Source organism: Trematomus bernacchii, unplaced genomic scaffold (genome assembly GCF_902827165.1).
Source record: "Trematomus bernacchii unplaced genomic scaffold, fTreBer1.1, whole genome shotgun sequence".
NCBI classification, from domain to species: Eukaryota; Metazoa; Chordata; class Actinopteri; order Perciformes; family Nototheniidae; genus Trematomus; species Trematomus bernacchii.
In genome coordinates this window covers 11159876-11184777 of record NW_022987720.1, presented here as the reverse complement: position 1 = coordinate 11184777, position 24902 = coordinate 11159876, and the positions used below count along the sequence as shown (strand labels likewise).

The 24902-nt window shown below is 40.3% G+C and overlaps 2 protein-coding genes across 7 annotated transcripts in view; one reads left to right on the top strand and one right to left on the bottom strand.

Moving 5' to 3' along the window:
- Window positions 1-2690: 2690 nt before the first annotated feature.
- baiap3 (BAI1 associated protein 3) overlaps window positions 2691-24902 on the top strand; it is a 46994-nt gene continuing 24782 nt past the window's right edge. Inside the window, exons 1-2 of the mRNA XM_034143824.1 lie at window positions 2691-2873; window positions 22294-22436. Coding sequence (XP_033999715.1) covers window positions 22303-22436 — 134 coding nt within the window. The 5' untranslated portion in view covers window positions 2691-2873; window positions 22294-22302. The remainder of the gene's footprint in view (window positions 2874-22293; window positions 22437-24902) is intronic.
- On the bottom strand, window positions 11754-20473 carry LOC117493319. 6 transcript variants are annotated; one of them, XM_034143826.1, is made up of 8 exons: window positions 20144-20473; window positions 19764-19820; window positions 18514-18581; window positions 15654-18322; window positions 14271-15319; window positions 13533-13694; window positions 12878-12973; window positions 11754-12383 (listed from the first exon to the last, which is right to left on the bottom strand). In XM_034143826.1, the coding sequence occupies exons 5-8, from the start codon at window positions 15309-15311 to the stop codon at window positions 12063-12065; spliced, it is 1620 nt and encodes a 539-aa protein (XP_033999717.1). In that variant the 5' UTR covers window positions 15312-15319; window positions 15654-18322; window positions 18514-18581; window positions 19764-19820; window positions 20144-20473; the 3' UTR covers window positions 11754-12062. The 6 variants fall into 5 exon arrangements, 3 of the variants coding, with proteins under 3 accessions (XP_033999717.1, XP_033999716.1, XP_033999718.1); XR_004556957.1 differs by having other exon boundaries at window positions 13539-13694; XR_004556958.1 differs by lacking the exons at window positions 19764-19820; window positions 20144-20473 and adding an exon at window positions 19353-19407 and having other exon boundaries at window positions 13539-13694.

Genomic DNA, 24902 nt, shown 5'->3' with positions numbered 1-24902 from the left:
ACCTTTCACTTGTTATTTGCCGTCAACACAAGCTTTTGGAGCCAGCTGGGGAAGTTCTCTAATGATGTGTCCATGGAAACAAGGCGAGAGGGTCACATGTGTCTTATCACTCAACACGGGAAAAGCCTTCTGTTCAATTTTGCCGGGATATTAAAAATATGTCACAACATATCAAAATCAGAGGTCTAGATTTTGTCGTTTCTCATCAGTGGATTAGAAACGGTCTCTGATGATCCAGACGTGGGGCTAGTCTCCTCATCTGTCTGTTTGCTTTGTTGTTTCCCTCTCATTTACGACTCAGGAGGCACTCACAATCAGACATAAGGGAACATTCCCTCTCTCGATATGCATTGGTGAGAAACACCAAATAGAGTTGCAAAACAAAGAACTCAAGCCCTTAACATTGGTAATTAACCAATCATGTTGGGTAGGGTCATAATTATCATTAACTTTGAGCTGAAAAACAATATATGTAAGATTAATTTAGAATGCTTAACTCTAGCTATTATCTTCTCGAATGCCTATATGTTTTCCAACATACAGCTAAAGTGTTGTGATTGTTCACAGGAATTTGAAGTAGCTACAAAAAGTGCAGCAGGGATTTGCCATACCACATTATTTCCAAAGGTTATTGTATGCTACCTGGGCTATATTATATTTTGCTACCTGGGCTGATTTAATTGGTTCCACATTACTCATGGAAAGCAAAACAATAATAAATATTAGGTTCAACTTTATATTATTGCAACTAACCTAATACTGTGAAATTTGTTGACATATTACATTTAATTACAGTCAACGTCTCAGTTTTTTCAGTGCAGGATTGGCTCCATTGTTGATTATTGGTAAACAGTGATAATGAATCTCTCTAATTGTAGGATGTTGCTATATGCTTTGACTGTGTTGGTGCTGATGATGGGCTCCACTTGTGAATTATCGCTCCTACACTATAAGACTATGACTGCCTGACTGCAGCTTCGGCGATAATGGCCATGTAAGAATTGATTTCTCTGCTTAGAGAATGGCACCTACCCTACAAGCATATAATTCATGTTCCTGTGTCTATTTACTGTAAAGCATCATGTGCACGTGCCCTTCAGATCATGTGTGCTTATGTGCAAACAGAGGAGTGAGAAAATGTCTGACGTGTGTGCTACGATAGGCTTCCAAGAGATGTTAATTGTCTTCTCAGCCATGTGCTCTAAATATTTCTGCAATAGTGGTTTTCAATGAAGCTCTGACACGGAACATATTGGAGTCAATTTGATGCAATAAATTAGGTTTTATATCTGTTATTGATATAGTTAGTACGACAAGGGTTCAATGTAGTGATGCATATCTCAATGGCCAATCTAACATGAGGAGGATTTTGAATGTCAAATGTTTCTATCCAATTTTGGGCCTTTTTCCCTTTTTTGGCTCCTTTTGCATTCATGTTGGACACATACAAAAGTGAGACTTTATTTCTTTATATATATATATACATAAATACAATAATTATAAGCACAGTAAAATAAAAAAAGAGCCAATGCTCCTGCTCTCAATCCTTGTCAATAACAAGTCCATACACTAAATCTACAATTTACATGATTAAACATGACACAAAGTTGACATATTTAGATGTTCCTTTTCTTTTAAGGACAGCAACTGAGACCTTGTGTGAATTGTGTGAAGTCTCTTGGTCTCCTGAGTAGCACATTAACATATTTAGATCGTATCAAAGCTCTGGATGAGCTCATTAGGCAGAACAAAGTAAAGGTACACGGCTCTCAGTCTGAGTGACAGCTGAACCTGCTCCCTGCGTCGCTCCGGGGATTTTTCTTGGAGACATCCCTCAGCAACAGTCAAGTGATGCCTTCAGGTGCACTTCGTAAACTCCCACTTTTCACTCCATTCAGGGTTCTTTGGTCAGAAGTAATAACCAACGGCACTAACTAGCGTGAAGAGTGAAAAAGCTTTAGTGTTATGTTGATGATATTTGATTCAAACTTATAACAATACATAAGTTGTTTTCTATCTTTTAATTTATGCAAACACATCTCTTTCAATATGGAAAAATATGAACAAATTGAAGCAAATATTGCAAGTTTCATCTATGTTTGGTGATCTGGTTGAATTATTATTGTTTAGCTTAGCCTATGAACAATACAAAAAACATTTCCCTCCACCAAAAAGCAAAAAATAAAACAGATTTTTGTTTGATTTCAGTCCTATGAAGAAAATGGATGACATTTTCATTACATTTTATATTATGAAAATAAGACAATCTCTACAAAAAGATATACATTTTCTTTTTGCATTTTTTAAAACTTTTTATAACATATAATTGCCATAGGTAACATTAGTTCAGTTAAAACAGGCTTTTTTCATTTGGAGAATTTAGAAACAGCCCCAACTGTGCATTTTTACAAGTGTAAGAACAGCAACAAGTGTGCATCAGACTTTACAAGTATTCTAAAATCTGGCTTGAACAATCCTTTTTCCTCACAACTCCTCCCCTTCACGTCAGAACTAAGGATTATCTTTATAAATCACATCTCCCCCTGTGGCATTTAGCCTCCACCGTGTGTCGCGCGGTCAACTCATTCTTGCGATATTTCCGACACTAATCGAGCGCATTGAAGTGTCGCTGCACTTCCTTTAGCCATATTTGGATGAGCATCGGTGGAGCGTGAGCTCAGGAAGCATTTCGAAGGACTAAAATGGGCTTTTGTCTGTCGTCTATTCCAAGAAAAATATCCAAACGTTGTTTTCACCGAAGTTGATTTCTCCTCAGAAGAAAACAGCTTCCAGCTGCAGTGATCTCAGCAACTCTGACACACGCAGCCGCAAAAAAAAAACATTTGACACTGGAAAACTGTCAGGAGACACAGGTGAGCTGGATTTTTATTATTTGAGGCATGAAAAATACCTGTCTTGGTTTAAAAATAATAAAAGAAAAAACATGCAACTGATTGACGGACTTATAGCATGTTGGTTTATTGACACCTGTTGATCTGAATTCCCTGTTGTTTAAAAAAGATTTGAAATTTGCCTTTTTTGAAAAAGTTCCGTTTATACCCAAATAATATCAGTGCATGGATGATGTTTGGCATGTAATGAAGCTCCTGAGCTCTTATCTGCTTCACTTTTTGTAAAAAGATTATTAATGCTGCCCCTTGTCTTGCCTTATGGCCAGAAGTTCCCCTTTCTGTTCATCATACAGATGTTTAACACTATTTCTTAACCCTCATTCTGAAAGTGCATTTCAGTGACACTTTGCACAATATAGGCTTTCTATTGGCTACCAAACGTGTCAAATGCAAAAGCTTTTATTACAGTTGATTTAGTGATTGTTTTGCCATTGTTTGCTGTTATAAAAATGCTTTCCTGTAATGTAGGCATTCTCTATTACACTGCAAGAGCTAATGACGTACACCCATCAAGGATCCACACACACACACACACACACACACACACACACACACACACACACACACACACACACACACACACACACACACACACACACACACACACACACACACAAACACTCACACATTAAGGTGCAGCAGAGCAGCATCACATCAGATAAAGCATGCAGTTGGCATTGAAGACATATTATTTATCACTGAATGCACTTTTTTCAAAAAAGTGCGTTAGAAGATGTGTTTCATTCTGGTATCTGGATTTCCATTAAATAAAAGGTGTCATGCACATACTGTAAAGGCTGATTTAGACCTTTTGATCTCTATGTGATGTTAAACCCTTCATCAGCTGACACATGATGCTCGCTGAGCTTCATACTGTGTATAAATCAATTGTGCGCTTTGGAGATGCTTTGTGGAGTGAGCTGTTTCTCTCTCACACACAAAAATACATGAACGCACACACACAAATTATATTTTCCCCCAATGACAGCAATTCTGAGCCAGTAATTTATCTGTGCAGCAGATTAAAAGGGTGATAAAAAGCATTGCATTTCACTGTTCACCAACTGCGTGAAGCTTCACTCTAATAGAACAGATGCTGTGTTGGGCATGTGCAGAAAAAAAGTGACTCTCCTCTTTTCTTAAGAAGCTGGTGCAGGTCATAACTCCACTTTAGACTCATTATCATGAGTCCATTAGTCATTCATTAATCCTTTCCTCTTAATATAACAGCAGTCGTTAAAAAAAACCTGCCTTCGCTTCCCCAGTGTTTCCTTTTTCCACACATTTGAAGAGACATCATGAAGAGGTTACGCTGCATTTGTAGTGTTCTGAAGTACGTGTTAATTATAGTGTGTGAGCCGTTCCATGTCTTCATCACTTGTGTTGTAGCAAAGTGCCTTGTAGATGCAGATTGATGTTATTGTGTAAAAATTGGAGGTTGGAAATGATTGCATAAAGAGTCAATGGCTTCTATTTTTGACAGCAGTTATTGCTGGAGTCAGTGTCTTCCAGGGAGACAAAGGACGCATTATCTGTGGTACAATAAGCAATGATTTGTGTCATTGTTTAAGTTTCTTAAATTTTGTGCGTGGCTGTCAGTGATTTCTCCCCTTTTTTTTATCTCACAAGCGTCAGTTCCTGGGGTTTTCTCAGGCAATCGATGGCCAAGCCAAAGTGCCTTGACAATTTAGACAGTGAGCTTTGGGGAATTGCAGGGGGGATGCACTGTGTTTCTCTTGGTTATAGATTATGTGCGTGCATACAGGTACAGATCAGTCTTGTCCACACTTTTCCTCATCCAATCACAGTAGGGTTGATAAAGATTTGACACCGAACTGGCAGCGTGATCCACTCAGCTCGACTGTCCCTAAGGCCCCCTTACATAATAACACTGATGGCCAATGATGAGGCCCTTTGCTCCTGTCGTAAAGGTTGTAATAGTCTTGCCTTTTAACATCATCTGCGCTACCGAATAATCTACTTACAGTTAGGATTTGAATGTGTACCACCTCAGGCTGATGTGGTTCAGAATGTGCTTGTATTCAACGAGACAATTAATGTTTCCCTTTTCATCATTGCGACTCAGGAGGAATGTAATGAATTAAATGGATGCTCTTAATTACTTGATTATAAAACAAAGACTTTGTTGAAAAAATCCCCAGTCCTTCCCCCTCTGTCTTTTTCGGTCTCTTTCTCTCTGTCTCTGTCCCCCCCCCGCCCCATTTGACCTCAATAACACTCCAAAGGATGAAGCTTTCACACTCGAACAGACACTTGGAGAAGCGCTCATCAACGAGAGACTAATGACCGAGAAAGGTGCGTTAGTGAAAACGGCACAAGGTCTAATCTTGAAGCGTCTGTTCGAAGCTGCTAATGATGGTCAGACCACGTATTGAACCTGGCTCCTGTACAGACTTGATATAGGGTGTCTTGGTTTTTTCTGAGGTGTATGCTGGAAACATCACACTGAGGTGTATGTGAAGTTAGGACAGTAGTCAGGAGCCACATTTAAAAATAACCCATGCCTCTGGACCGATTGACACTAGGGTTCACTATCTTCTTCTGTCAGGCATACATCTTAGGATGCACGGTATTGGAAAAAAACGACATTGTGATGGTTTTACTTGGGATTTGAATAATTAAAGGGGACCTATCATGCAAAATGCACTTTTGTACGTCTTTTATACATGAATATGTGTCCCCGGTGTTCCAGGGAACTCACCAAGTGTCAGAAAACACAACCCTCTCTATTTTCCTCCATACCCAAATCTCTAAAAAAGGGGCTGCAACGGATCTGATACAGACTGATACAGATTTGAACATTTCTCTGACGTCAGGACGGAGGAGCTCCACCTATATAGCCAACTCTCCACCTATCAGGGGAATGAGAGGTTGCCGTGGCATGGTAACAGCATGGTAACAGCATGGTAACATGACGCTCGTAACTCTGCCCCCTCCTTTGCAGGGGGACGTGGTCAGCTGCAGCGCATGCAAAGACAGGGTGGAGGAGAGCAAAATAGAGCGAAATGAGGCATGGCTAAAATGCATGATCTGTTTGGTATTTTGAAAAAGAAAACGTATAAATATACCTTATATAGGTATGGCCCTACAATATATTATTCAAATATAGCATGATAGGTCCACTTTAAATGAATTTCTCCATAACAATGTACCCATTTTTGGTCCAACATTATCCTTTCTGCAGCCACAATATGTTCAGGCAACTGACACAGGACTCTTTTTGCAACCATATTTTTATTTAGTTTTTTCCTCCTGTTCCATGCACATTGTGATTGTTTTTGTCTTTGCTTTTTTAAACTAACAGGATTTTCTTTTTTACCATATTAACAAACCCCTTTAAGGTGAACATCATCCTTTCAGTAGCCTTAATATTTGTATGCAACTGACACTCGAATCTTTTTGCAACCAATTATTTATTTATCTGTTCCTGTTCCTCACACATTTTCAGGCTGTGGTCAGCAAGGCATGCTTTCTGGTGGTTTGATAAATGAATCGATAATGTGTGTGAAGGTGGTTTTGTGTGCATGCAGAGCCTTTGTGCCGCTCACTAGTAACACACTGTGTAGCTAAAGCCTCAAATTGGAGTAAATGGCTAAATAATTATCTTGTAAATCAGGGGAAATCAATTCCTTCTTTATCAAGCAGCAAAGTTGTAGCATGACACGTTTGAGTTAATTTCCCTGACTTTACATTACGCGTCCAGCGATGTGACTTGCACATTGCGATGTCGCTGCTGAAGAGACACATTGTGCAGCCCTAATTATAACACCAAGGGTTTTTTTGTTCAGACTGTAGAATTCCATTCACCTGTATTTACCAGCTCCCTTTCCTCTGCTGTTACCATAGAGACACTCCATCCCTATCAGCCAGGCGCCTTTGGCTGCCGGCCTCATTGGCTGTCACAGGAGAGAGACGCTGGTGAGCAAGTGTTTCCCTGGCACGACTTCGACACCAATGTAGCGAGAAAGGCATTTGCTTGGCTTTGACAGTGTTTCCTTGGCAGCCGGTGCCCCCCCGGCGGTGGCGCGCCGACCTGTTTTGTCACTGTGGGCTGTCGGCTGAGACGGAGTGAAATCCAGTTGGGAGAGATCCACTCCCGTAATTGAAATGAGTTCACCAGGGAGACAGCTGCTCTGCGCTGCCTGCTAGCTGTCAGCAGGCCATGCTTACCAGCCTGCATGTAGTGGATATGATGTGATGCCTGAGCAGGTTTGTTTGGACACTGCGAGAAAACATGCCTGAGGTATTTCAGCTGCACCCTTAAATAGTAGTACTTTTTGGTAATACTTCCTCCTGTTGCAAAGCCATTGCTTCTGATGGTCAGTGGCCAAATGCACATAAAAGAACCTAGACGTCGGGAACTTTTATATTGCATCATACATGTAGTATGGATAAGAAATAAAACTACCAAATTCAAATCACCACCAAATTAAAGGGGCCCTATTATGCTTGATTTCAGTTTCATAACTGAATGTTGTGCCTCTACTGCAGGGGTCGGCAACCTTTTTGATAGGAAGTGCCATTAAAAAAAAAAACGAGCCAACGATCGAGAATTATCAACGGGGGGGTTGAGGAACTTGACGCTGGTGAACTATCAACAGGAGGGCGGGGGAGCCTCGCTGCGCGGAAGCAGTGTGTGTGTACCTGTCAGCACAACTTACATGATGCCATTTAAATAATTGGTTTAAACGGCATAATAATAAGGACGATCGTCCGTTCTGTGATTCTCCAGAACACACATGTTATGATATTAGGGTCATGCAGAGTGAGATGAGATCGCTGTCCCTTTAAGAGAGAGAGAGAGGGGTGTGGCGTGTGCATGTGTGTGTGTGGATGGTAGAGCGACAGTGAGGGAGCGTGTGTATGTTTCTGGAAGTGAAACGAGGCAGCAGAAAAACAGAGGTCTGTGATGTATTTTGTGAAACAGAAGAACAGCTAAATAAATGCAACGGCCTCCCAAGAAGAGATCGCCTCTCTCCAGTCATTTAAGCTAAAGTGGGTTATTGAACCTGAAGCTTGTTGCTTCTGCCCTCCTCGACTACGGTCTGGGAGCCGACAGGAAAGTTCAACACACAGATGGCCAGTCCGCCCCCCTTTGTAGCATATTATTTCAATGAGAGATGAGCAGATCGCCACTGGGCTTTCAACTAAAGACACAGCCACGCAAAAACTGCGGTATTTGTACAGCTCCTTATGGGTACTGCAATTTGTGAAGTGCTTTCCTCCGTGGTGAAACGATCAGCCCTACACCACGGAGGAAAGCGGCAGAAAGTCACCTGGAGTTAAACAGAGCGGGGCTGCGTTGCGTGCATGGCTTCCTTCTGCAGGTAACGGGGAGATGCGCTCTGGTGGCGGTCTCGTTCAGGATCCGAAAATACAATTTAAATATTTTGCACACTTATTCCACTTATTCCTAGTGTGCCACTGATTACGGTGCCGCGTGCCAATGATGGCACGCGTGCCAGGGGTTGCGACCCCTGCTCTACTGTGACAACAAGAGCCCAGTTTGCTCTGATTGGTTAGCCGGCCAGCTCTGTTGTGTCCCGCCCCTAAGCCTATCACATAAAATGTGTTGGAGCGCTGGCCAATAGAAGCGAGAGTGTTACGTGGTGATCTCACTATATTGCGGAAGTAAACAAAAGACTACAATCAGGCGTTCCAGGCAGGGTGGGGGGATTGTGGGAGCGAAACCCACTCTGGCGCCAACTTTAGTGACTTTAGGAATTTAATCACTTTGATTTTCCTCAAACTTGACCTGTACATTTGAAGAACGTGATAAACACAAACCTGACAACAAGGCATATATAAGGAACAATTTTATTTTTTAAAATCTGTCCACTAACAACATTTATATTCCTTTTATTAGAGGCAAATCTCATTAACCATGCTGTTTCCTTTTATGGTGGATACATCTGAGTATTCAGTCTTAGCCACTCTACCATCATATTTCTGAAATATTTCAAGTGCAGCAACAATGGAGATTGACAGCTCTGAGACTCAGTCAGATTCAAATACCGGGAGCTTCCTCATGGCGTTTGGCAGTGACATAAAAAGAACTCCCAAATATAAATCCATCATACAAGAAGCAGCTTTGCAGTCGCTTCATGATGCTGTGTTGACAAGAGAGCTGCATGTTTAAAACATCCAAAACCTTTTGATTGAAAATAGTACGTTCCCATAGTCTGTCAGTTTGAAAACTCCTTTCTGAAGTGGAAATGGAGAAAATTCCCAGCGTTTCTCAGTTGGAAATAACACATTGATGGTATCAGACAGAGACACTTCAGTCTAATAGAGTAAAGTGTGGGATCTCCAAGTGGGTAACAGGTGGCAGCCTCCTGGATCGATAGCATACTGTCTATCAGCTCAGCCAATAGGAGCAACTTGTACCAAGAATTTCTGGCCTACTGCTAACTGGAAAGACTGCACGCTGTCATGCAGTCATATTTGCAAATATGTGTCTTTTCTGGATCCATTTAGTGTTAGTTAAGTCATAATTAAAAAAAACATTGCTTGTAAAATGATTATAGTATAAATGTATGTCTATAACTTGCATTGATCACCACTGCTTGAACTTGGTGACACCAGACCATGATGACCAAAAAAAATATTAAGAATCAATATGTTTCAAGGTTAGGTTTGTGACTATATAAAGAGATTGTATTGGATGTCTAATGCCTCACCTGTAAGTAAACACCCAAAATCATATGCTTGTGTCTCCAGTCTCTTTCTTGATATATCCATAAATTATAAAAATACACAACTTGATCAGCATCTATTACAGTTTGAGGGACTATTGTGTCTTTTGTTGGCTGGAAAATCAGAACAAGTTTCCATTGCTTCTTTTTCACGTTGACGTCGCTGTCAAACACTGAAAAGAGTGTCTGACTGTCTGAATCTGTCTGACTGTCTTCTGAAACAGCTTGTCCATCAATCAAAGCCTCTCTCTTGTGTCCTCGTCATTCCTCTTCCTTTGAGTCTCTTCTTTCGGCACTGCTGTTCATCAGCACGCTGCCTGTTGGAAGCTCTACAAACACTCTCAGGCATCCAAAGATCACATCACAGTCAACCTGCGATTGGATGCTGATTAAGGAGAGTCTTGATTTGACACTCTACCTCAGTTGCTAGGCAGATGTGCGAGTGTTTTGCTGTAAGAACTATTGACATTTATGCCATTAACGACCTAGCAATCAGATCATTTTCGTGCTTTTTGACTTGTAATGAATAGTGATGTGAAACGTAGCCTGCACTGCTAAAAGTCTTGCTGCAACATTGGCTTCAAACGTTCTCTGAAAATGTGGAAGTCAATAAATTAATCTCTGTTCCAGTGGGGGTTTAGTGACCGACTACCATATTGAACTGCAGGTATTTATAGACGCACAACCTTCATTTGAGATTAAAAGGATTAACTCCTATAAAGCGTACACTGAAAAAATTGTTATGTTGAATTTACTTAATTTTATTAAGGTAAGTGGATGCACAAAACAAAGTTATCTAAATCCAGATTTATTTTTTAAGTTCACTGTACTTATTATTTTTGAGTAATTTCAATTTAATTATACTGATAATTTTCAGTTAAACTATTTTGAGTAATTTCAATTTAATTATACTGATAATTTTCACCTCAACTATTCCGAGTAAAATGTACTCACTAAACCCATGTTAAGTATACTAAAATGGATTATGTAACAGTAACCTTTTTTCTTTTTGTACATTCAGATCAATTCAATAGTTTAATTTCTACATACAAAAATTAAGTTGAATTTAATTAAACATTTTCAGCCATTATTACTATGTTAATTTTCAATATATTAAAATAAAAAACAAACATCATATTTGATACATACTCTTACTTTATTATCTTGTACAAAATGACGTAACATGAAGCATGTGTCTTACACAAAACATCTTCTGATTCGAATAAAACATGCAACTGTCATGGCCTCCACCGTGTGTGAGTGTGTCCACAATCCAATCACCTCTGCTATAAGACTCCGGCCCTGACTCCTCCACTTCGCCATATCGTAGACTCTGTAACCACAGCTTCAAGCCAGCCTGACTCCTATCCTGTCTCCAGACCACCTCTAACGTTGGACCCTGTCCCGCTCCTCCAGGCTCTTCTCCCTGCACTCTCCAACTTGGTCAGACCTCCGTTCCCCTCTCCCTTGGACTCAGTCTAGCTTCCCTGGCCCAGACCCCCCTGCCTACTGCCCAGTAATATTCAATAAACGTTATTATTTTGCTTGAAACTCTCTGCTCCTGGGTTCCCTGTTAGCCTTAACAGTACAATCTGGCCACTGTTAAGGCTAGCAGGGAACCCAGGAGCTGAGCAGAGACAGGAGGCAGGAGTTTCAAACACAATAATAACGTTTATTGAATATTACTGGGCAGGGGGGTCTGAGCCAGGGAAGCTAGACGGAGTCCAAGGGAACGGAGGTCTGACCAGGTTGGAGAGTGCAGGGAGAAGAGCCTGGAGGAGCGGGACAGGGTCCAACGTTGGAGGTGGTCTGGAGACAGGATAGGAGTCAGGCTGGCTTGAAGCTGCAGGCACAGGAGACGTGACTGACTGTGGTTACAGAGTCTACGATATGGCGAAGTGGAGGAGTCAGGGCCGGAGTCTTATAGCAGAGGTGATTGGATTGTGGACACACACACGCATGGGGAGAGACAGACTAGGCAGAGGTGGAGGCCATGACAGCAACAAAGTGCAGTGGAAACAGACAGAGAATAAATCCTGACGTAACATGAAGCATGTGACTTACACAGCTGAGGAGAATATAACCTACACATTAATACATGTAATATTTTTACATTCTTCTCCAGAACTATAGATGTAAATTGCCAATATAAAAAATAAAATGTTTTACGCTTGGCTAAGGTAGAAAAAGTTGCCGTTTCGATAAAAACGAAATGCAACAAAGTGCAGTGGAAACAGACAGAGAATAAATCCTGACGTAACATGAAGCATGTGACTTACACAGCTGAGGAGAATATAACCTACACATTAATACATGTAATACATGTCTTCTAAGTCCATCAACATTTCCACATTCTTCTCCCAACCTTTGAGGTTTGACTGGTGTTTTTGTAATGCTTTAGTGGCATCGGTTCACAAGAGCGGCTGAAGAAATCCTACAGTCCAGCATGTATCTTGTTCTTCAGTCCAAGGACTTTGGGGGAAAGCCTTTCACCATCCATTTGCAAGAGCACTTTCTGAATGAATTCATAGTAGTACCTTAGCTCTTTGGGGTAAGCCATGTTCAGTGTATAGATGACTCCCAGCATGATGGCACAAGCTCGGGCTACAGATCCAATGTTGTCCAGAATGATTAGTCCTTCAACAAAAATCCCAACGTCGTCATAATGTCCAGGTTCTCCACCATCCTTGTTGATGACGTATACGCCCATGGTAGATTTCTGCAGGTCTCTGGTGATGTCATCTCCTCCGATGTCCTGTATATTTAAAGAAAAAACATGTATTCATTCAATATATGTAATTTTAATGACATACTTTATCTTATACATTTTTTGTAATATTGCTCACATACCTATTAATCCCTTAAAACAAAGCTGGTCATACTGTATATATTTCTGAATCAAACTAAATATGTGTGAGGTGTTTTTAAAGATTTACGTACGACCCAATAAGCTTGGTGATGAGTGTCAGAAGTCAGAGAGGATTGACAGGTGGACTAAGACATTGTTGATTATGGTCTTTCCATTGGACAATAAGAAAAACAATGAATAAAGCCAACCTCATCGTATAAAGAAACAAGGTGATGGTTTGAAATGCTTTAGTCTGTTGATGAATATCAACATTCATACATATAAATATGCTCAACCTTCATGCTTCTTATAAGGTAAAAAATAATTATCTAAAATTGATGCCTGACACTAGGATCTTAAAACACTACATGTGACTGGCAAATGCAATTACAATGACTCACCATATACTCCCGAATGAGATGTCCATCATCCTCACCAAGGTGGATGCAAAGTGCCTTGAGGATTGCTTCCCTTTTAAGGTTAACATCACTTGTTGCCTGTGTAAAAAAATTACAATTAAAATATTTCTAAATACATCAATAATAACAATATTGCAATGACTTCATTATACATGTAAATGGACTGACCTAAAGTATGTTAAAGAATTGTGACTTAAATGTATTACAATGTCAGAGGTCTGAATGTGTTAGGGCGATAGCACTGTTTACTAATTCTACTCATCCAGGGACTTTTCACCAAGAGCAATGCTCTGTTCTTCACAGTTCACACCTGGAATCTGCCAAGTACAAACACAGTCTGATCTGTTGGCCACTGAGGATTAAGTGACTTGCTCAAGGCAGGTTCTGCTTTTTCACTTTCCCCACCTGGGGATTGAATTTGCACCTTTACAGTCACAAGCCTGCTTCTCTAACCAGTATGCCACTATTGCATTATTAAGATCAGATTTCCTTAGAAAAGTGTCTTGCATTCTTGCACCTGGCAAGTAATCCAGGCTGTTGTTAGGCAAATGGGGCTCTATACGGTACTAGACAGGTACATTTCATAAAATTGCTCCACAGAGTATATGACAATTTGTATAAAACAGTGTATACACACATTTACCTTTTGCAAAATCGCCAGATGTTTGGCTAGTTTCTGGCCAACAACTCCTCCCTTCTTCTGGAAGACAGATGTCAGCTGAGGTAGATGGCTGTCCAACTGCGCCATGAAGGCCGTTTCAAGTGGGATAGTTGATATGCGCTGGAATTCAGCATGTATCTGTTATGCAAAAACAAAACGACAGAAGACAAAGAGCACATTCAGCCATTGGTGTAATGATATTTTGTATCTACTATATAATTAAAGGATAGATTCTCATTTTGACCTCTTTAACCAAGTCCTTGATGAGATGTGTATTGGTGTACAGTGTGTTCTAACCAAAGTATTTCTATTAATCTAAGGTAATTGCAAGGAATTAAAACTAGACCTGTAAACTGTATGGTTGTTTAAACCTTGCTAATACTTTTTTTAATTGACAATGGGTAAAATGTTGAGGTATAAAGTGAAAACCCCAATTCCAGCAGCAGCTGTTTTCTTCAGACAATCAAACAGCAGACAGATACAGTTAGAGAATAGCTGGTGAGGAAAGCGGAACATTGAGCAGCTAAAGAGCCAAATACTTTACTAAGGAGTTGGTGGAGAGCAAAAACAGAGCTAAAAGATAGTGAATATTGGACTTATCAGATGGACAGAAACACCATTTCAAATGTATGATCATGTTGCTCTGTATCAGCTCAATGTGTACGATAAATAGACATTTCACCATACATTCACCATGTGAAATATATAACTTACCTCATCAATATGGAAAAGTGCAGGCCACCTGGCTTTGAACTCTCCAGCAGATAGATTTCCCTGCACCACCTCTTTTCTTCTGTAGGAGAATGTTTTGGACATCTTCTGTTTTACACACGGTGCATTGCTTCTTTGTCTGACATCATTCAATAGTTCAAGTCTCAGATTTTCTAGGCTTTCATCTGTTTCGCCAGCAGGGTGTGAAGGACAATAGTTGACTTCAGCCTTTTTAGGTTTCTTTACATTTTTGGCTGGGATGCATTCATCACTTGATTTGTTTTTCAAAGCATTTACAGTCACTTCTGGACAGCCAAGGTTTCGCATCTTTGTCCTGTAATTAGCCATTTTATATTTTAGGCTAATCATCCAGCCATAGTAACCAGTGGCAGATGGTTCTTTCAAACAGGGACATTTTTGGACGAGTGCCCCTGCTACCTCCTCTATTTGGAGATTTTGTGGATATGCCGTATACTGGAAAATGTCCTCGGCTAGCTTCTCCAAGATGTCCGATTTCAGCCCTGGTGTGATCTGCAGTCGAGTGCCAGTTTCTCTGAAGCTCTCATTTCCACGTCGAAGCTGCACCTCTACATTGTATGGAAAGAGAGGAATGGGGAATTTGCGTGGCCATGCACGTGTTCTCAGTTCAGTGTCTGTACGTGGCAGAATAATGGTGCTATCCGAGTTTGTTGAGGATAATGACGACACACTGGAAGATGTTTGCCTGCTTACTGGTGCTCCAGATGATCCAGGAGTGCTGGGAGCATTCTGCACTGAAGAAGATGGACTCGAACCCACATCATCAAGTATGTACACCACCTTGATCGTACTTCGGTCCTGTATGTCTTGTACTGATGTAACATTCATGAAATCATTATTGAAGTCAGGATCCATGAACTGAATACGAAAGTCTCTTTCAATTCCAAATGCTTGGCAAATTGTATCGTGTAACTCTGTCAGAGTTTTTGGCATTCCTGAATGGAGATCAAGTCTTCTACAGTCATCCGTGTCCACAATGACCCTCAACTTCAGATGTCGTGCCATTCTTCAATCTAATTGTTAAAAGACACAAAACAACATGTTGTTAAATAAATATTTGACAATGTTGTTACTTAAGTATACACTTTTATTATGAACAAAGTTAGAGTAGGTAAGTTTAATTAACATGCACATTTCTATAATACATGGCAACATGAGGGTAATTTAGCTAAGGAAGACGTCAGAGGACTGGATACCTTCCATAAAAAAATTCCCACAAGGATTATAGTTTCAATTTGACTAAAAACAAAATTAATCCTCCTGTAAAGCAACCCTCTTGTTACCATATTTAGTGTCTTAATGTCAACTCATGCAACACATGAACACAACACAAATGACTGTCCTAACCTTTTATGTGTATGAATCGTTTAAGTGTCACCATTCGCCGTCCTCCAATCCTGTAATCTGCCAAGGGGTACTGGTCTACCAAGGCGCCAAGTTGAATGAGAGAGACTTGTGACGTGGGACATAACTCAAATGCCCTAAAATGCTCCCTATACCAAGCACTCAGCTCTTTAACAATAAAGCTCAAGCTCTGTTCCACAACAACCATCTGGATAACTTCTGCAAACTCTGGCAAGCCACCAGCAGAGCCATGAGCAATAACCATACCCTCCCTGTAGTTCACTCCATTAACAGATGCATTCTTTGTGAGCTGAATGTGAGCAATATCAGGGTCTCTCAGCTGTAGGACCTTCTGTACATCCTGATGCAAAATATCAACAGAGACCGTTGAAACAGCTGAGACAGTCAGGCTAGACTTTTCGGTTGTGGCTGACTCCAAATGATATGCCATCATGAACTGATGCTTCACCGCCAGGGACAAGAGTATGTTTTTAAAGCAGCGTGTGTGGCGGACTACCTGCTTAAAAAAAACTGTGTTTCGCCTCAAACCTCATTGTCCACATCCCAACTAGTGGGCCAAAAGACCGGATCATCTGTGGATAATGTTCCACAAAATGATGTTTGGGCAAGATCTTTATACCCGGAAACACCTCTTGTAACCTATGTCTATGGTCACAAATCTTGGCTTCAAGGAAAGCAATGGATTGTGTCGTGTGCACTGGTGCAACAACTAGTTCGACGATATCTTTAAGGTCCAAAACGACCTGCCAGGCTGGCTCATCTGGGGGCACCAACTGTCCAACCAAAAATGGAAGCAATCGCAAAAGACTCCAATTTTCGTGAGCATTTCCTCCAATAGTTTTCTTCACCGTGAATGCCCTGGGAATAGCATGAGGACGGTTACTCTTGTCTGTCCACTTGTAAGGGAATTTCTTAATGGACTCATTGAGATTTTCAAGGGTGAAATATCTTTTGGAAATGAACAAATTGAGGCAGTGTGCCAACTCGACTGGTAATATGCCTTCAAAGATGTCATGTGCAATATCTGGAGGGTAGCCAGTACAGACATTGAAATGAGAAAGATGTGCAGAGAAAACACAACTTCTTTTAACACCATAACAATGTTTTTGATTTTCCTGTGCTGATCTGACATGCGTTTCATGCATCTCCTTGCTTCGGAGAGTAAATGCACCTGAACTCACTTCCCTCTCCTGAATTTCAGACTTTTGTGCCACACAAAAACGGCAAATGTACCCACCTGAAAAACTCTCAAGAAATCCAGCTACTCCATGTGCTCCCAAATTGTCAGCTATGACACACTGTATTGTGCCCTTAACACAATCTCCAAGCTGTGCAATAAAAATACCTTGACTTTCCAAAATGACAAGATCCCTCAACAAGGGCTCTAGGACCCTTTCATAGCCATATGTTCGCACATCGTCAGACCTGCAGAGTAAGGCCAAATAAATAGAAGATAACGAAGAATGGCAACCTGGTGGTAAATTGCTGAGAGTCCAATAAACGCCACAGATCTTGTGCTTTTTACGAGATGTGCCAAGCGGATTACAAATCTCAAAGTCATCGACATACAAATTCAGTAACACTCGCAATTCACCTCCTGACAAAAAATGGTTATCCTTGAAAAACAAACCATCTCGAAAAGACTTGTATACCACTTCTTCTCCTCTATCCTCTGATATGAGTTGACTGTCTAATGCTTTGTTAAGAATGTGACCATCAGTGAAAAGCTGCTGCAAAAACTTTAATAGTGGAACATACTGTAGCGTTCTTTTATCTTTCTCATCCAAGATATATTCTATGGGTTCCACAACTTTAAAATTGTGTTTATAGTATTGCTTGCGTTTAAAGGATGTTGCCAAAGGACAACCTTTACCAATAGCCTTGTACACAGGATTAGATGTACACAGAGCAGATGCAAGTTCTTCAATGACCGACTGGTCAACTTGTAGATTGTAACTATTTAGTGTGTCATGGATCACATTTCTTGTACTACACAAAGATGCTGTGCTCAACAAATATTGAAATTCTTCCAGCAATTCATCAACTGCAGCACTTGGCACATGAAAAATATTTTCCAGCTTTAATAACACTGCCGCAATTTTTTGCTCTATTTCTGGCTGATCCTTCGACGTATCTAAATCAACATCATCAAACTGACTTTCATCGCAAATGTCCTCATTGTTTGAAACACCAGGCTCTCCAGTTTCACCTACACAAGTTCCTTGTACAACACCGTCCTTAAAATCTACCAATGAATGCAAGCTGTGCTTCCGTCTTTTGTGTGACTTGAAGGTGCTGTATATGTTGGATTTGTATGCACAGCCTTTAAACATACAAGTGACTGTCTCATTGTTTCTCAGATGATGGCTTATGTGCACAAAATAATCACGTTCTGTTCCGAGTTCACTACAGCCACATAGATGACAGGAAAATGTAGTAAATATGTCAGCAGAGGGCTTTGAGGTATTGGTGTGATTCCTTGACAAGTGTACCAAAAGAGTATTCCAAGCCTTAAAAATGCATGGACAATCAGGATATATACACTTAATATGATGGCCACGCCCAAAATGACTATGTTTTAGTCTGTAATGTTTGAGAATTTGTGATCGCTTAGACACTTCAGCGCCACAGTCTTTACACTGCCACATAAACTAGACAAACACCAAAGAGAGAAAAGGGGGGGGGGGGGGAATCAAACATTAGTGATGGTGTTTCACAGTCACCTTTGGGTCATGGTGATCTACAAATAATTTGGATCTCTAAGCAGAGTGAACTAAACGAAAATCCTAATAGTTTGCTCAAAACTTGAAGAGTAAGGAATTTGTTTGATAAATTGACTTACCAAAACAACATGAGGTCCCCAAAGAGTAAGGTTCTGTTCTACATCACACCAACATCAGATAGAAAAACCTGCAATAAAAATAAAGATGAGCAGAAATGAAAAATAATAATGGTAAATGAAAAAAGGTAATTGATTGCTAATGATTACTAACTTGTGTTAGGCCAATGACTCAAAATCCTACAAAATTCTTTGTGACAAACAATGTTACGTTTTTCTTTTTAAATAGAGCCTAAATATTACTGGATGTGGTGCACTTTTGCTAAATGTTTAGACAAATTGCCTGTGTTACCACCCTTACATGCTAAACTGTTATTGCACTTGATGGCACCTTTTAAAAAGGGAGAAGCTTTTCTTTCATTGTACATGTATAATGACATTAAATGATGATATTGTAACGTTCCACAATAGGAGTCGGAAACCGGCCGGCCGGCCAGCCACACACACACACACACCCACACACCCACACACCCACACACCCACACACACACACACACACACACACACACACACACACACACACACACACACACACACACACACACACACACACACACACACACACACACACACACACACACACACACACACACACACACACACACACACACACACACACACACACACACACACACACCTTTGCTCCCCCAACCACAGGCCCGCACGCCGACCAGCATTACTGTGCCGCTCTGTGATTGGCAGAGAGCCGGGGGATGCTTGAGTGACCCACACAGCACCCTATACCGGGTCGTTACAATATTCTATTCCATAGCCAAAACCAATCAATTATTTCTCACTTTTGGCAAAGAGTCCACCTCAAGACGGGTAACATTTAAACACACCTCGGAGCGGTTAGTTCTCTCTCCGCCGTGTGTTGAATGCATGTAGCAGCCGCCTGTGTGTAAACTGCCCCGCCCCCTCGCACACAGACGGGGCACGGGGGAGAGAAAGATCTCTCGTCTGGATTGGAAAGATCGAAAATACATCATAGACGCATTTTGTCTTATAGCATATTATATACGGTGTTGGCGAAACTAAGACTACCCCCCCTCCCCCCTAGTTCGGGGGGGAAAGTACTCCGGTCCGGTGTGAAAGCGCTTATAAGACCAAGATATGAACGTTAGCCGCGGTAACATTAACCCCTTGCCGCCAGAGAGTAACGTTACCAAAAGCACCCTTACCAACGTGATTTCATATGTTTAGTTGTGTCCTAATATTACCACAGTGATAAGAATAAAATAAAACATACTTACAGTCGGTCAGGAAGACAGCATGGCCAGTATACAAGCCGGGCAGCGGGGAAGTTGAAGCTACAAAAAAAAAAAGCCATAGGAACAGGCAGTTTAACATTCAACTTGTATTAGCCAACAACTAATAATAAAGTCTAACAAGACAAAGATTGAATTGAACACGTATTTAACTTGAGAGCAGTATTAAGTTATCTTATAATGTTAATGATGCATGTTACACTTCATTTAAATTACTTAAACATTACTACACAACTAAGCTAGGCTAACAGTTAGCTAGCTGCTGTAGGCCTACGTTAACGTTTGCTAATGTTAATCTATCAAAAAGCTACCTATTTAAGTATAATATAATACACCCAATGCTATAAATTAGCTAGCCTACTTACTTAAAACGGAGAGCCGTGGAGAATGTTCACCTCACGACAGCGGAGCTATACACAGGCAGTCCTGTCCTTCCGATTCCGAATGGAAAATGGAGGGAAAAGTGGCGGTCTGCTTGTGTATGCACATGCGCAGACAGGACAGTATTATGTGGTAATTAAATGGTACATAATTTTTTCTAATTATTTTTAAATGAATGAAATGAACTTGTTTTAAACAGTGACAAAATATGTTAAGATTAATTAAAAAAGATAAGAAGGATGCTATAACACATTCAAATCTATTAAAAAAGGCTAGATTAAAACATGTAACATCTAAAAGGGGTCAGAATCAGTTTTTTCAGTGTATACTCCTCAGACACATGATGAAGTCCAATGTCTGACTTTTGAGGAAAGAATATTAAGAGGATAAAAAGCAATTGATGTTGACATTTCAAATAAACTGTAACTTTCCCTTCGTTTTAACTTTGAAATGCAGTCAGTTTCATTAAATATCCCAAACAGAACACTGTACTTTATTCTTCAGCTCTTCAATTGCAAAGAGCATTGACGGTGCACAGTATTATCATGAGACCAGGAAATTCGGTTATACTTTAAAGACGCCATGAAGCCAAAATGAGAGTTCACTATATGGCTCTGAGGAAGAGCCACTCAGTCCCAGAGAATTGCTTAGCAACACAGTTCCAATCTCTGTGAGGTCGCCATTTGTCTACATTTATATTTTACAGTCACGACAACCAAGTAAACCTTTCTCTTCAAGTGCTTGGATATTATAAAATGTCTTAGAATGTCATGATTTCATATCAAATGTGTTTTAATAAATATGCCTGTAGACTAATTCCCTCTAAAGGCGCAGGTGGATTAATGAAAATAACTTTTTGAAAAAGTTAACATTCCTTCAACTTGGAAAGGATTTGATTAAGGTAATTTATTGTGATAAATGATTTGACTTTAAATGTAATGATTGGCCAATGGGTCCAAACACTCACAAAATCACAAAATTGATACTTTTTACAAAAAATACACCTTAAATTCATTGCAAAGCAGTGCAAGTGCTTAAAGTGTAACGGTTGATACATAATTATTTAGTTATAGATGTTGCTTTTTCTGTACAGGTAGGTACAGAAAGTATTACTGGATGTGCTTCCCCTTTACACGTTGTGCTTCAAAGCCCACATTAGTACAGTACACTATCTCTGCAAGCTCTTCTTTTGTTGACCCTAAAAATTGTAATATTCTCTGTTTTTATTTCATCTGTTCGCAACATCTTCCAAGTCTTCTTTTTATAAATTATGGTTTTTGCCAACAAATTCAGAGCAACGAGGCTTTTACTTGGCTCTATTTCCTTGCCATTTAATTTTTAGTAATACAGTGGTTTTATGATATTGCTGTTATGGTGCTCTTCTGGCTCTCAGCTCTGTGAGTATCCTTGATTTGCATATTTTGTACAAAGTGTGATCACAATAATACAAATTGATTAACTGACCAGACCTAAAGGTGAAAGATACATTTCACACTGCCTAGCATCAGCCAGGCTCTGACAGAAATAGAACACACCTTCTGCTGAGGAAGACTATAATTATGTTTAAAGAGCAAAGGGGGTGATTATGCAGCTTATTAGACTAAAAGGATCCCCTGAGCCAACTGTATTTCCAGAAACAAACGCTTTGAAAAATAAATATGACCCCAAAGCAAGAAATTAGCATAGAGGTTGTGGAATACAGACAGTGCCAATTATGAGCCGCACCAGAGTGACACTTCATTATGCCCTAAATATCCGGCTCTTGGAAATAAAATGTCAAGTAACAAGATTGCTTCAAATACGATTTTGTTATAACTCTACAAATGTTTTAGTAAATGTTTTACTCTTGAATAATGTCTTGCTCTTAGAAAAACTGAGATGTAATGTTAAAGTACAAAGCAACCAGATTCACTGTCCAGGTACACACACACACACACACACACCATACACACTTTTTCCCAGTTTCACACAAACAGAGCGTGGGTTAATGCCATGTTCTTGATTTTTATGAATTTAACCTTCTTTTTCTTTACAATCTCATTATAACGCTGTTGCAATATTGTGACATGTATGCCAATAAAGCATATGGAATTGAATTGACAGTTGGTGTGTGTTTGTGTGTGTGTTCTGGCAGTGAGAGACCATGACGACGCTGCTGGACCTGAAGAGCAGTGTGCTGAGGCAGGTGCAGAGGAGCCAGTCTCTGAGGGGCCGCAGGGAGCCGACCCCCACCCCCAGCAGCCCCCTCACACACTGCCCCGACCCATTGCCCCGCAGGTGAGTCACTGCTGTGCAAACAAACAACCTACTGCTAGTAATGTTGCTGGTTTCCAGGTTATTAACATGACTTTTCGTGGATGTGAGATTCGTGGAACTTTGTTGCTGTTTCGTTCAACATATTACATACATTGGGGTTTTATGTTTTTCACTTTTTTGTCATTTAGATTTTAGCCGATGTACATTAAGAGATTTATTAGAATCCTTCCAGGCACACTTTGTCGCAGGAGCAGTTGACTGGATTTATGATTTTATGAGTGAAGTGGTGATGCCCTCTCTGCTCTCATGCATTTAGATTGTAATGTGTTGCTGTTGGACACAAATGAAGCCTTGCTTGAGTTTTAGCAATAAGCAGGAGCCAGGATGTTTACTGATGTATTACTCTTTCTCAGAACCGCTAGAAATGAAGGACGGGGGACATTTTTTTAAATTCAAGGCTCCAGACTAAGGTTTTTCACCAACGTCCCAATTTCTTTCTTTCTTTTTTTTTATCCAAAGAAAACGTCCACATCTCTAATGCTATCTTAATTACTTTCTTTCACTATGTTACTCTCATCTGTAGTCGTTATTTGCATTAAAAACACTATTCAAATGATTTGGGAAATAAAGGATTGTATTTTGTTGAATTTGCTTCGATTTACCACAAATCTTAGTAATTTTTATTATGTATTATAAGCAGCATAGAGCATGTCTTAATTCCCTCCAATAGCATATTTATGTTAATCCTGTTAAAACACCTCCTTGAATTTACATTTTACAAGATTACATTTGAACACATAATGAAAACATTATAAATAGCTTTTGCCTAATACTCTTGAACACATTATAAAGCAAAAACAACCTCAGTAAGCGTTAGGCAGCACAGTACTACTGTTCAATAACTAACAGCTAACCGCTAATGGCTAACACCTAAGTTTAATCTCTTTTCCTGCTGTTTTGAACTCGGATTTGTTGTTCTGTTGTTCACAGCGTCGCATTATAACCATATATACCATTGCATGCCCCCCCCGGGCCTTGGGCTGGGTTCATCTTTAAAATGTCCCCCCCCCCCGACAGCGGCCCTGCTGTTTTCTAGCTATAGTTAATAGTTGCCTGATTGTTGCCGCTTAGGACATAATAGCTTCCATAATGAGATTTATTTTAAGGGGAAATTAAATTGCGTTCAGCGTAGCTCAGAAAGATGACAGCCTGTCAAAGACGGGGGTCTAGCTCATACGAAATAATTCATGTCTGTTGTTGTTTTCCGCTGGCTGTCCGGCGGAAGCCACAGGTCATTATTTCTTGTCAACCGAATGTTTTAATGTGTTTGGCATTTATTACAGAGTTGTGACTTGCTGTGAGCAGACCACACAAAAGCTGACATTACATGCAGTCAGGCTCACAGGCGCTGCTTTCTAGTGTAGTGGTTTACCACATGCTTCTGATGTCTCCTTCAACATATGACTCCATCATATTACTGCATACTAATGTTTTTAGAGACATCTCGCTGCATTATAGAGTTTTTGTATGCATGTCAAACGTCAAAAATACAGCAAGACATTTTTGACAGCAATGTGATCTTGGGATATATTTTACCCTGGTTTTTATTTTGTCCAAGTGTATTCCTTGTATAACTTTTAGAGCTTCCTGCTTCATAGCAGCTCTTGAAGTGAAACAGGTCAATTCATTACTATGATCTTTTTCAGTCTTGTTTTGGCTTCATCTAAAGACAAAAATAATCATGAACCTGAGGTTTCTATAGCAACCTTAACACAGGCTTCTGGCACCATGTGAACTTATATTTGTACTGACAACCGTGTCTATTTTTAACATGGAAGATATCCTCAGACGTGTTGTTGAACACTGATTCTTCATGAATGTGTGTTATTTATCACGTCTTTATAATACTCTCTCGGTATGGTTTATCCATTATAATGATGTCCCTTTTACAATTGAACGTGTAATCTGCTCCGATAGGACCCTATTTGTGTTCTTCATTAAGAGTGATGTGAGCTGTCAGTATCTCACCTTTTCTCAGCCCCCCGCTGCTACATCCTCCCCGCCGTGCACACACACTGAGCGCGGTTCATTAGAGGCAGCCTGGTGATCTTTGTTATCCGTTCAGTCTGCTGCTGGCCTGCCCACACTCTCACTTTGATTGAGAATTTGCAAATGAGGCCGTTATATTTGGGCTGCTCCGTCCACAGTTGTTGACCCAGGAGCACGATGGGCTGTCAGAGCCGAGCGCTGCGAGCAGAGACGGCAGGTTGGAGGTGAACTTTTGAATTCAGTCCAGCAAATAAGGATTATGTGAGTAGGTTGTTAAATGCTCCGGAAACTGTCCAAGATGAGCATGACCTGGCATTAAAATGAATAAAGACTGCAGGGATTTATATTTAAATGTATGTATTTTCATTTGTTTTGCTTATTTCGCTGTTCATCAACATCTCCTTCATAGTGTCGGACTTCATGTTTCTCATTCAAATT

Excerpts from the sequence above, each read along its gene's own strand:
- LOC117493319 (XM_034143826.1), bottom strand. The coding sequence starts at position 15,311 with ATGGCACGACATCTGAAGTTGAGGGTCATTGTGGACACGGATGACTGT. Across the intron at positions 12,974-13,532 it reads CGATTTTGCAAAAGGTAAAT|GCAACAAGTGATGTTAACCT; the intron begins GTGTGTATACAC and ends TTTTTTACACAG. Across the intron at positions 12,384-12,877 it reads ATCTCATTCGGGAGTATATG|GACATCGGAGGAGATGACAT; the intron begins GTGAGTCATTGT and ends TTAAATATACAG.